This window comes from Taudactylus pleione, unplaced genomic scaffold, assembly GCF_031769625.1.
Source record: "Taudactylus pleione unplaced genomic scaffold, aTauple2 ptg000073l, whole genome shotgun sequence".
NCBI classification, from domain to species: Eukaryota; Metazoa; Chordata; class Amphibia; order Anura; family Myobatrachidae; genus Taudactylus; species Taudactylus pleione.
In genome coordinates, this window is record NW_028284475.1 from 3538331 (window position 1) to 3550511 (window position 12181).

At 44.2% G+C, this 12181-nt stretch overlaps 1 protein-coding gene across 6 annotated transcripts in view; it reads left to right on the top strand.

Moving 5' to 3' along the window:
- Positions 1–12181, top strand: part of LOC148532543 (uncharacterized) — an 88414-nt gene that overhangs the window by 35086 nt on the left and 41147 nt on the right. For 4 of the 6 annotated variants that reach the window (XM_088467715.1, XM_088467714.1, XM_088467718.1 and 1 more), the window contains 2 exons: positions 557–625; positions 7978–8301. In XM_088467715.1, the coding sequence (XP_088323841.1) occupies positions 583–625; positions 7978–8301 (367 nt within the window). In that variant the 5' untranslated portion in view covers positions 557–582. The remainder of the gene's footprint in view (positions 1–556; positions 626–7977; positions 8302–12181) is intronic. The other 2 variants (XM_088467717.1, XM_088467716.1) reach the window with 2 other exon arrangements.

The following is a 12181-nucleotide window of genomic DNA, read 5'->3' on the forward strand; positions in this document are numbered from 1 at the left end:
CCTTGCACTGTTAATTGTTGTGAAAGGTGGAAGGAGTGCGTTACAGGTTGAGTCTCCCATATCCAAATATTCCGAAATACGGAATTATTTTGGCATGACTGAGATGGTTTAGATTTTTGATGGTTCAATGTACACAAACTTTAACTAAGGCACAAATTATTAAAGATATTGTATAAAATTACCTTCATAAGGTATATATGAAACATAAATGAATTTCATGTCTGTACGCGAACTTTGCTTGAGCCACAAAATTATTGAATGTATTGTATAAAAGTACCTGCAGGCTGTGTGTATAAGCTGTATATAACACATAAATGCATTCTGTGTGTATATTAGGGTCCCATTCCCAAGATCTCATTATAGTATGCAAATATTCCAAAATACGGAATATTCCGTTATCCAAAATACCCCTGGTCCCAAGCATTTTGGATATGGGAGACAACCTGTATCATTATTATGTCACAGCTGATGCCAGGAATTGTTTCCGCTTTGTCATGAAACGTTTATTACTTCTGATTTATTGAGTTGTACTCTGAATGTTCTCTCTCTTTTCCAGTGAGCTGGTGCAAACATTGAAAGAACATGACTCTGCGTTGCTGGATAATGATACTTTATCTTCAGAGCTGTGAGTCTTTTAGCACCAAGACATATTGCTGTGATGTGTGTGTGTGTTAAACCTAAACATTGGATACACTGTCAGTGTAATATTGCTTTAGCCCAGGAGTGGGGCCACTGATCTGTGAATCTATCTCTTTCTCTGTTGTATCAATCAGCCACGATCATTCATTTTCGATTTTTTTTTTTTATTGAAACTAAACACATAGTGAAAAATAACAGCATCACAGAGTACAAAGCATCAACAGCATATAATAGCATATAAAGAAGACATAGATGCATCTGAAGGTGCCTACACACTTGGCCATGTGCTCACGATCCGACATCGTGTACGATTTCCCTTGAACTTTTCCCCGGCAGTCCTGCACACGATTTGGTGTAAAAATGTGTCCAATGTGACAAACGATCTATCGTGCATCCTTCTTTTTTCAGTGCATCGTGTCCCAGATTGGCAGATGCGATGTACGAACAGCGGGGACGCGCATCTGCATCGTGATCGTAAGTGGAGATTAGGACATATTTTACACGATCTGTCATTCCGATGCGTTGGATTCGGGCAGATCGTGTAAAAAATCGCTAAGTGTAGGCACCTTTTAAGGTAAAAAAATTACAATTTACAAAAAAGTTGACTATGATAAAGGCAGCACATCAAGCAGCTGACTTTTGAGAAAAGCACAGAAAAATAAGATCCGAAGCTCTAGTGGTGATAAGAATATAGCAGAGTGTCTATGCCTCAACTATTTTCCTAACCAAACATGACTGTCTCTGAGTTAAAAATCAGAGAGGGCTGGGCATATTTTTTTTTTTTTTTTTCTTTCTTTTTTTTTTCTTCAAAATCTGATAAGTAACATTTAAACATAAGGAACATATTGGGCAAGGGTGCCGACATTTGTGCACAAAAAAACAAATACAAACATATATCTAGAAGACAGTGTAACTATTGTTAAACATACTGCAACAAAAATGTTGTAAGCCGCCACAGTTTCGGGGATTTTACAATGTAATAAATAAAAATAAAAAAATAATATGGGGTGCTAGGCAGGAAGTAGTTTAAATCCCATCTGTCGTGATGCCGGCATTCAGAATGTTGGCGCCGGCATCCTGAAGGTAAATAGTGGGGTTAGTGGGAGGCTTAGGGGTAGAAACTAGGGGGAGGGTTAGGGTTAGGCTGTGGGGGGGGGAGGTTAGGTTTAGGCTGTGGGGGGGTGGGGTTAGGTTTAGGCTGCGGGGCTGGAGGGTTAGGTTTAGGCTGCGGATAGGGAGGGTTAGGGGTATACTAACCCTGTCGGAATGCCAGCGTCGGGTTTCAGACCGCCGGGACCCTGAGCGCCAATCCATGCAAACAGCCACTCCTTTCCCAGCAGCCGGTTTCGGAGAGCCACAGCACTAGTTTCAGTAGCTTTCCCCGTGTCAGTGTTCCTGTAGTTTTATTTTCTGTGAGTGGATCTACACTACATTAAGTTACTAACCTGTGTTATATGTAGCAACTCTCTCACTGAATTCCAGCATGCAGTACAGCTCTCAATACTATTCCCTGTGTTACATGTTTCAGTTGCTAAACTGATACTACTGTGTCAAGTTCCTTCCGGATTGCAGTTCAGCTCTGTTCCTGTGTTACTTATCTCAGCTGTTAAGCTTATTACCAAAGCCCAAGTCTCACCTCTCCTGCTAAAGTTCCCTGCACAGCGACTTGTATCCTGAACCTATTTCCAGTGTAACAAGTTCATTCACCAGCATCTGTGTCATGAAATTATTTCTACAGTGTATCAAGTACACAGACCAGCGGCTCAGTTCCCTGCAGTCATTATACGTGATTGTTTCTACAGTGCACCAAGTACGCTACCCTGCTTCCAGTCTTCCGAGTTACCCAAAGCATCCAGTACCTAACCTTCCTTTATTCATCATCACCCCCAACTAGTCTGCGCCACTCCCCTGGTGTCACTTCTTGGTGTACCCAGCAACGTCTCACAGTGCATCATTCCATTCATTATTGCAGTGACCTTTTCCTAGTCTCCTCGTCACTCCCAGGTACCTAACCAGAGGACCGCGACCTGCTCACTCTGTGCTGCGAAACCTATATCCCAACTGGAGGAGTCACTGGTGAAGACCACAGAGTGGGTTAGATTCTGCACCTCTGGTTAGTTCTAGCCAACACCTGGGACTGACCTTTATTGAGGACACCAGCACTGTCACTCCACTCGATGCCTTCTACCATCCTAACCCTCCTGCTCTCTGTCCTCCTCAGAGGAATTCCCAGCTACGGATCGTGACATTTGGATTATATGGGGGATGCTTCATTAGATACAGTCAAAAATCTCTGCTCTAGATCATGGGAGGCAGACCCAGAAACAAAGTTGTTCCATTTGTTGGGAAATCACTCTTTGGTCTGGAGCTTGTCAAGATTTTTTTCCATCCTACTGGAGGCAAAAGCCTTTTTCTCCCAGTTTTGACTCCCATGCTAGAATCCCCTCGATTTCAACCTTTTAGAATGGCCGGACACCGCAGATTTCCCTACTTCAGAGGTCACTCAGGTTATTCCCGCAGGGCTTCCTTTAGAGGATGTGGTTTGTCCAACTCGAAGCAGGTGTAGAAACAGTCCACGTAATTCTCAGAGGGCCCATTTCCACCTTTAGGTAGTAGGGACCTATTTAGATTCTGAGATGTCTGGTTTCAGGGCCCGATTCATTAAGGATCGCAACTGCTAAAGTGTACGCAGTTGGCCGATTGTTGCGAACTGCACTTGCACGAAGGCACCACTGTGAGCGCACTGCAATCATGGAGTGATTGACAGGCAGGGAGCATTTAGGGGTGGTGATGGGGGGGGGGAAGTTGGCGGAATGCAGGCGTGCATGTTCGTTTGAACGCCGTTGCACGGATGTGCAAAAATTAGCCATTGCGATTGCATACGCAACTTGAGTACTTACTGCGCGCTACGAGGTTAGCAATTTCTAAGTAAGTTCAGGGCTGTAGTAATTTTGTGAGGGGCCGATGGTACTCGATGTTACTGATGTATACACAGGACTGCAAGGTATTACTGATGTGTGGTAGTTGGAGACAGTGAGCGTCTCTATGCTGGCAGTGCGACGGCATTGCGATCGCATTCATTAGCATATTTTCGCAGCAGACCTGCATGCAATTGCAGAGCTGCGATCGCAATAGTGATCCTTAAGATCTGTTTGTCTAGGCATTTTCTCCAGAGGTTACATCCTGGATTTGGCAGGTCCCAGAAGATTTTCCATCATTCTTCCTCCCCAAAACCCAATCAGATGGGCGGCTCTTCATGGTGTCCTCTCTTTTAGATTCAGGAGTTATTGCTCTCGTTCCTGTACACCAACCAGGACTGGGATTTTGTTCAAACCTTTTTCTCGTTAGCAAGCTAGACTGTTCATTCCTTCCAGTGTTGAACTTTAAACAATTAATCCCCATCTCTCTCTGGTAAATTTCAAAATGGAGTCCCTGCACTCTTTGATCAGCGCAATGGAGGGACAGGAAACCCTGTCCTCCAAAGGACGTCTATCTCCACATTCCTATATGGGAAGACCATCATAAATTCCTTTGCGTCACAGTTCACAGAATGCACTTTCAATTTCAGGCACTGATGTTCAGTCTGTCCACTGCTCCCAGAGTTTTCATAAGTCATGGCCCACATAATTTCTGTTTTAAGGTGCAAAGGAATCTCCATCATGTCTTGTTTGGATGACCTCCAAGTAAAAACACCTTCGGAAACCTTGTTGCTTCAACATCTGCAGGTGGTGGTGGACACTCTGGAAACTCATGGATGGATATTGAATTACTCGGCCACTGGAATGGTTTTCTTGGGCCTTTTCTTCGACACTCGCAGCCAGGTCTTTCTCCCCTGCTGAAAAAGCCCTCCAAGCTTTGGTGGGGTTGCTACTTCACCACACCCAGGTTTTCATCCTCAGGTGTATGTAATCTATCCTGTGGTGGCAACATGCCAAAAATTTATCCAAGGGGTCCCTCTTCTCAATTATGGATTGGGTCTTGGGGGTGCCAGCCTTTTGGGATGGAGTGCTGTGTCTCTGGACCTACATCTACAAGGCCTCTGGTGCAGAAGAGATATCGCTCTCCCCATCAGTGTTCTTGAATTGAGAGCGGTTGCAGGGGAAGCCTGTTCGCATTCGGTTGGACAATGCCACTATGGTGGCGCACTTAAATCGACAGGGCGGAATGAGGAGTTGCCAGGAGATGTTCGGAAGTGACTCGTATTCTCTCATGGGCGGAACTCTGGGTTCCTTCCATTTAGTCCATCCACATTCCAGGTGTGGACAACTGGGAGGAAGACTTCCTCAGTCATCAGACTGTCCATCCCGGGGCCTGGAAACTATATCAGGATATCTATCAGATGATTTCGGATCGATGGGGGACACCTGAAATAGAATGGCTTCCCGCCTTGTATGGAGCTCGATCGAGGGACCCCAGTGGACGCTTTTTCAGCTCAATGGTCCTTCTGGTTTGGGTGGTTGTTTCCTCATCTGTCTATGCTGGCCAAGGTGATTCAGCAAATTCAGCAGGAGATTCTTCCAGTCATCAGATTGGCCACGCTGGGCTTGCTGCATTCCATTGCAGCAGCTTCTGGCCGAACTTCCTGTGCATCTTCCTCTGCATGAGGATCTTCTGCAACAAGGAACGTATTTGCACCCAGCTTTCTCTGCTGGCTTTGGCCGCTTTGCTCTTGGGATCCATATTCTGAGGGCACGTGGTTTTTCCAGATGAGTTGTTAGTACAGGCTCGAAAACCGGTCACCTTACGAATAAACAATCGTATCTGGTGACTCTGCATCTTGTGGTGTGAGCACAGGCCTCTTTCGCCTTACGTGGTTTCTTTTCTTTCTTTAGGAGGGGTTTGTCTACGGGCTTTTGCATTTATTATTTAAAATGTCAAATGTCTGCACAATCGGTCCTTTTCCAAAGACATCTGGCACTCATTCCAGAGGTACAGACCTCCTTTCTTCAGGAGGTGCTTCACTTACAGCTTGCCTACATTCTTCACACCCCTCCATAGAATTTGTGTTTGGAGACTTTCCATTTGAACCTCTTAAATCTGTTGAATTGTGTTATCTTGCATTAAAGGTGTTTTTTTTTTCTCCTGGCCATCACCTCTGCTAGGCTCGTGTCAGAATTGACCTCATTATCTTGTAATGATCTTTTGGCTTGCCTACTTTGTGCCTTGTGGATTTATGTCAATCGTACATCTGCTTTTCGACACACATGACCTTTTGATTCCTGCGGATGCTCCAAGGCGCGGCTGGCCAGTTCTCAAGTCTTCCATTTGCTCTGTGGATTTCTGCTACCATCCACCAGGCATATCTATCTTCCAGTACACCGGTACGGCCTTCCCTCTGGACTCTTTCTACTTGTGCGTTTGGGGCATCTAAAATGGTTCATTGCATTACCATGGTTGAACAGTTATGCAGGACGGCAACCTGGTTCTTTGTTCCATACTCGTAATCTATTTGGGGGACACTGCAAATCCTTCCCTGTCTTGTTGTCTTACTTCCTTTGTTCTGGTTGCCTTTACCTGTGTTGGCAGACTTGTTATTTGCTTCCACCGTGCGGATTTGTTAGTAGAATAAATTGAGGTTAGAAGGGGCAGAGATTCTTTAGTTAACCTTTTAGTGAAATTCAAGTTTTTTTGAGCGCACCCCCTTGAAGGGTAGATAAGATAAATCTATTTGTTATGGTAAAAATGTCAGACCACAGTGCAGAACCCCTTGGACCCCCCCTCCCCCCAAAGACTAATAAGGCATTTGGAAGTTTGAGATTATATGATAAGTTGTTTTTTTTTGTAAATAAATGCAGAAATCAGCCATTTTACACCATTTAAATGCCCTGATGCCCACTAGCAGCCTTGTGTATGATTCTGCTAATGAAGGTGCCACTTTTTTGTGGCCCAGGATGGTTTCCCCACTTTTTCACACCCTTCTCCTAAGTCGCATGTTATAGAAAATGCTTTGCCGCGTGTGCCCGAAAAGGAGGCATGACCTAATTACCATAGGCCATGCCCCTAAGTGACGCTATTTGGGGGCGTGCCCACATGGCATGCCTCCCATTTAACATCAGGCTGGGGGCGAGTCCAGCACTTCGTCAGTAGCTGGGCTGTCCACAGCCCTCTCCCTGCACTGAATGGATGCTGCGCGCATCCATTCCTCTTCTCTGGGGCCAGCACTGCCGCACAGTTGCGGTGGTGGAGGTGCCCAACCTCCCGATCGCCCGCAGGACTCTTCGGCCCGCGGGTGGAACAACTGGGCAGTGCCCGAAAAACAGGACTGTACCGTTTTAATCAGGATGGTTGAGAGCGGTGCGCCCTCTATGGGGTGGCGCCCCTGTTCGACCGCAGTGGTCGAACATGCCTAGAGCCGGCCCTGAATTGGATTTACCTCTAGGGATGCTTTCAAAACTTTATATTTAAAACACCATTTCTAACTGTACTTAAGCAGATGAGCTGAACTGCATACACAACTGATGGGATTATGAACTCATAACGAATCTATGAATTTGGTTTTTTACCTTATTTATATTTGATGCATATTGTATGTTATTGTTATGTTTTAATTAATTTGAGTATCATCATATGTGTTGACTCATAGCCGCGGTTATTTACCACAGGCTCCCCCATGGCTATTCAGTTAGCCAAAGGCAGCCCACAGACTGCACTTAACGAGGATTTTTTATCGAATGAAAAGAAATCCCTGACAAATAGCCAGTTAACGGATAAAAACACCCAGTTAACGCATAGGTCCTTGAACTTATCATGGACTCTATGGGTTAACGCCCGTTAACAACAGGCCCGGGTGAAAATGGTCTGGAATTGAATAGCCTCAGACGGTAAAGCTTGAGGCTATCACTCTTTTTCTCCCTCGTTAAATTAATGGTGCTAATTGAATTCCCTCTAGTATTTATTTAAATACTGTTTCCCATATATATTTTTACATATTAAAATAAGATTTACGATATATAGCCTCTGTAACTGTTTTTTTTAGAGTCCTTTTGAGAATTGTGCCTTTAAAGATACATATTTCTACTTCATGATAGTAACTCTAATTCGGTAATATATGAAAGATTCCCATTATCAGAGGCTTCGGCAAAACTACCCCATACACTCTCACTCACATACTAGAAGAGGGAGCGCAACCCGCTACACCTAAATTCTGAATCATAATGGTGATGTGGTTGCTGCATAGCTTCTGCTTGTCGTCATGAAAAGAATTGTTTTATAAAATGATTGGGTTTTACATTTTACCTGCAACGTATACACTGTGCATGTAATATATCTGCATCGTATCTAGTACTTAGGGTGCAGAATGTTACTTTTATATCAGTAATTACACGGTTACATTCATAGGTATATTATCTGTGACATCCCCTAAAGATAAAACGGATGTATATGCTACAGAGGGAGGAAATGTAACTCTACCTGTGCCAGACATCAGAGGGCAAGGAGTTATGAAGATTATCTGGATCAGACCTGGAGGGAATCACTTTGCTACAACAACACCAGATGGAGAGGTTGATATTTGGGATGATCGTTATACAGGAAGACTGAGCGGTTCTACTGATGGGTCACTAACCATATCTAGTGTAACAGCGGAAGACCAAGGACTCTACAGAGCAACTATATATCTGACCAATGAGGATCCCAAGTATCACAATTACACTGTCATTTTAGGTGAGTTATTACATAATATATACAAATTACATTAATCTCTAGTTAGAAATGAAAGTGGGTTTGTGGTGGGTGTGGGGCAGCAGATTTATACATGTCTCGGGCAGTGACTGAGCACAAGCCTAATCCGCCTCCTAAGGGACTCCTAATTCTTACCACAGTTCTGTTATCAGAAAATAATGGACAGCGTCCGCCAGCCATAGCAGCCCTGACTGTTCTAGGGATTGATCACAGGCGTCATTGCAGGCGATGTTCTGGGCAGTATCTGCGCTGGACGCCATTCTGCCTTTATTCTCCCACCTTTAGCTGTAGCCCCAAAGCTGAATAATGTGTAAATACCGTTCATACTCCGGAACAAGTGATTGACGTTTGCTGCTCCGCCAGCACCACAGTCCCACAGTCCCGCTCATGGGACCGTTACCCAGCTTTACGGTTGTGTCACACACCAGCTTTTGTCTCTGCAGGACACAGCGACTGACATACGCTACTCTATATTACAGAGCTCTGCACATTATCTGAGCAGCTTCTCTGCACTATTGTGTCTTGGGCTGTTGTCCTTCTGGCCCTTAGTACTGCGTACAGCTTATCTAACCTGCTTCAGTAATCTCCTCTAGGCTAAACCCATTCATTGCAGTTAGTGTGCGACATACACAACCGGATAACCGTTTCCTGCTGACGCTGATTTCAGATATTATTGTTTTCCTGCTCTATGGTCAGTTTATTTATATTTACATGCTACCTGGTACTTGCAGTACTTTCCCAGTCAGTGTAAGATTATACGTTGGGTGCTACCAGACATCATCTTTGTCAGTGAGATTTAGACTTTAGTCCATTGCCCAGTCTGTTAGGAAACTGTATACCCCACCAGACTCTGATGAACATCCCTAGTAAGTCCTGCAAGCGGTTGGCAGGTTGAACCTTGACAGAGCAATCCTTGTTCCAGATTCAACACTCTCTAATCTCCAGGTCAAGAGAGGAATTTTTGGCCTTTAAACATGTAACTGTATTAGGGTGTAGCAGCGATTGGCTGCACTTTTGCTGCATCTGGTTGTGAGGAGATGCTGATATTGTAGAGTAGAATAACCTTTCAGTAGTACTTGTTGGCTGTTTTTAGTCTTCGGGGTATAAACCTTATGGCTCAGTAATAGACAAGTCACCTCCTGTATCACACCATACTACTGTATATAACATTTGGTGTAGATTTAGATTATATTGCACATTTACCAGCCTTCATTATTTGCTTGTGAACAGTACCCAAAATACTTATTGAGAATATTGGAGTAATTGTTACTGGAACTCCTTACATTAGTCCCTAATGATATAACAGCGCCCTTTTCCCCTCCCATTACCCCTCACACATCCTGACGTATGAGGTTTACATATGCACCAAATTCAGCCTTAGGTAATACAATGATAACTTCCTCTGACTTAGACTGGGCAAGCAGAGCTACTTCTCACAAACCATTAAAAAAAAAACTATTGGCAATCTGTTCAAATGCAGGGCTTTACCATTTGGGAACGAGTCGGCAGTCAGATCTCACTCCTGTAAGGGGACAAACTTGGTAGATCAAGGGCATCTAAATATTATTTATTTACTTATTTATTACCAGTTATTTATATAGCGCACACATATTCCGCAGCGCTTTATATAGAATATTTGGCCATTCACAGTCCCTGCCACAGTGGAGCTTACACTCTATATTCCCTATCACGTGTACACACACATACACACTAGGGGTCACATCACTCCCTGCCCCAGTGCTTACACTGTATATTCCCCATCACATGATCACACACATACACACTAGGGGTCACATCAATCCCTGCCCCAGTGCTTACACTGTATATTCCCCATCACATGATCACACACATACACACTAGGGGTCACATCACTCCCTGCCCCAGTGCTTACACTGTATATTCCCCATCACATGATCACACACATACACACTAGGGGTCACATCAATCCCTGCCCCAGCGGAGCTTACACTCTATATTCCCCATCACATGCACACACACACATACATACTATGGTCAATTTTATGGAATGCCAACCTACCAGTATATTTTTGGAGTGCCCGGAGGAAACCCACGCAAGCACAGGAAGAATATACAAACTCTGCACAGTTAGGGAATTAAACCCATGACCTCAGTGCTGTGAGGTAGTAACGCTAACCATTACACCGTCTGTGCTGCCCAAATAGGCCTTCAGTTCCTCCCATCTATGGGGCTGATACAGGTGGGTGCGGAAACTGTCGCAGCTGAGTCTATTAGTTGTTTGTCCGTTTGCAGCTTAATGCAAATGTCGTCATAAAGCCATTCCCTGGTACATATTTGTGCATCCGAATGTGTGAGGACTGAGATGGCGACGGTCAGCGGTCCATTACTTGGTGTAATTGTGAACGGTAGATCTTTATACATCACAATCTGCCTCCTCATTGAGAGGTGCACCAGCCCTATGGCAGGTTCTTGTTTCTCCATCCGTGAATGGCCTCCTATGTCAGTGACCAAGCGCCTGTTTATGCAAACAGTACTCCCATAACACCCCCATAAGATGCGCCATCTCTGTGCGTGCGCTAAGCCACCTCCCTGTCACTGCCCAGGAATACTCACTACATTTCGATACGCTTCCCCCTGCGTGTGTCTGAAAATGCAACTAGGACTCTGTAAGGACACAATCGGAGACATGCGCATTAGCAAAAGTTCTTTCCACTGTGTCAGACATCAGTAGTGCGGACACCTCTAAATCAGGTCCTATGTGACATCCTGGTTTGATATAAATATTAATACCAATGGCTGATGGTATTAGGGCCTGGAAAAATGTCTCTACATTAGTTTGCCATTATCTAGTTAAAAAATAATTTGCGTTTGCACGTGTCCAGGAGATGGTCTGACCATTCCTTCTGTTCTGTCAAACAAGCTACCCTTAAAGAGACAAGTTTATCTAGGGGGTAGGACAACAAGGCTGCTCCAGAGCAGATTCTTTACACCTCGAGAAGGCTTTTAGCTCCTGCTTTAAGATTATCCCACAGAATAGGCAGGGAATCTGAGCATGCGTTGTCTGTTAAGTAATCCACCCAAAGGGCTGCTACTTCAGGACTCTCCCCCATCTCTGTGAATCAGACTAGAGTTTCACGAAAATATTTCTGTTTGTGAAAATTTACCCCAAGAGTCAATGGACTTCTAGTCTACAGCTAGCACTAGGAATCCAGGTCCAAGTCAGACCTTGAGAAGGAGTGATAAATATGTCAAAAACAAGAGTATTGCATTGTCTGAGGACTGTCTGGTGTATATCAATGTACAAAGCAAAGATGTTTACGGATAAGGATGGATTCTCCCCGGGAACAGGAGGTATGAGTAGGTGATGGATACTCAACCCATGGCTGCTTAATGGAGAGCGTTTTACCTCCCACTAAATGCTTTACTGTTAAAACCAATCTGAATTATACTGCGTAAATTGCCTAAGCACCAAAGATTGTTTTACTTGATTGTTGCGGCCTCGGACATTCCAAATATGAAATTGGACTAGAACTTAGACATAGTCAAAGGGAGCAGAGGAACAGTATACCATAGGGCTACAAGCCAGAACACTGCCATAGCACCAAACAGCATAAACAGACAGTGCCCTATTAAACAGCTTTACCTCACTATTAAATCAAAATACAACCCATCCACCATCAACACTCTAGAAATAGTAAAAGAACAACAAACCCAATATAAGTCTGGGTCCATTAAGAAAAAAATCTGGCGGGAGCTGTATTAGAAATGGCCTTAAAGCAAGGAACTCTTTAGCAATGCAGAGGTAAATATCCAAATAAATATGCTATACTGTCTAACGTTCTCTCCCTCGTCTGGGTGAGTAGTGAGCACTAGACATTAATGG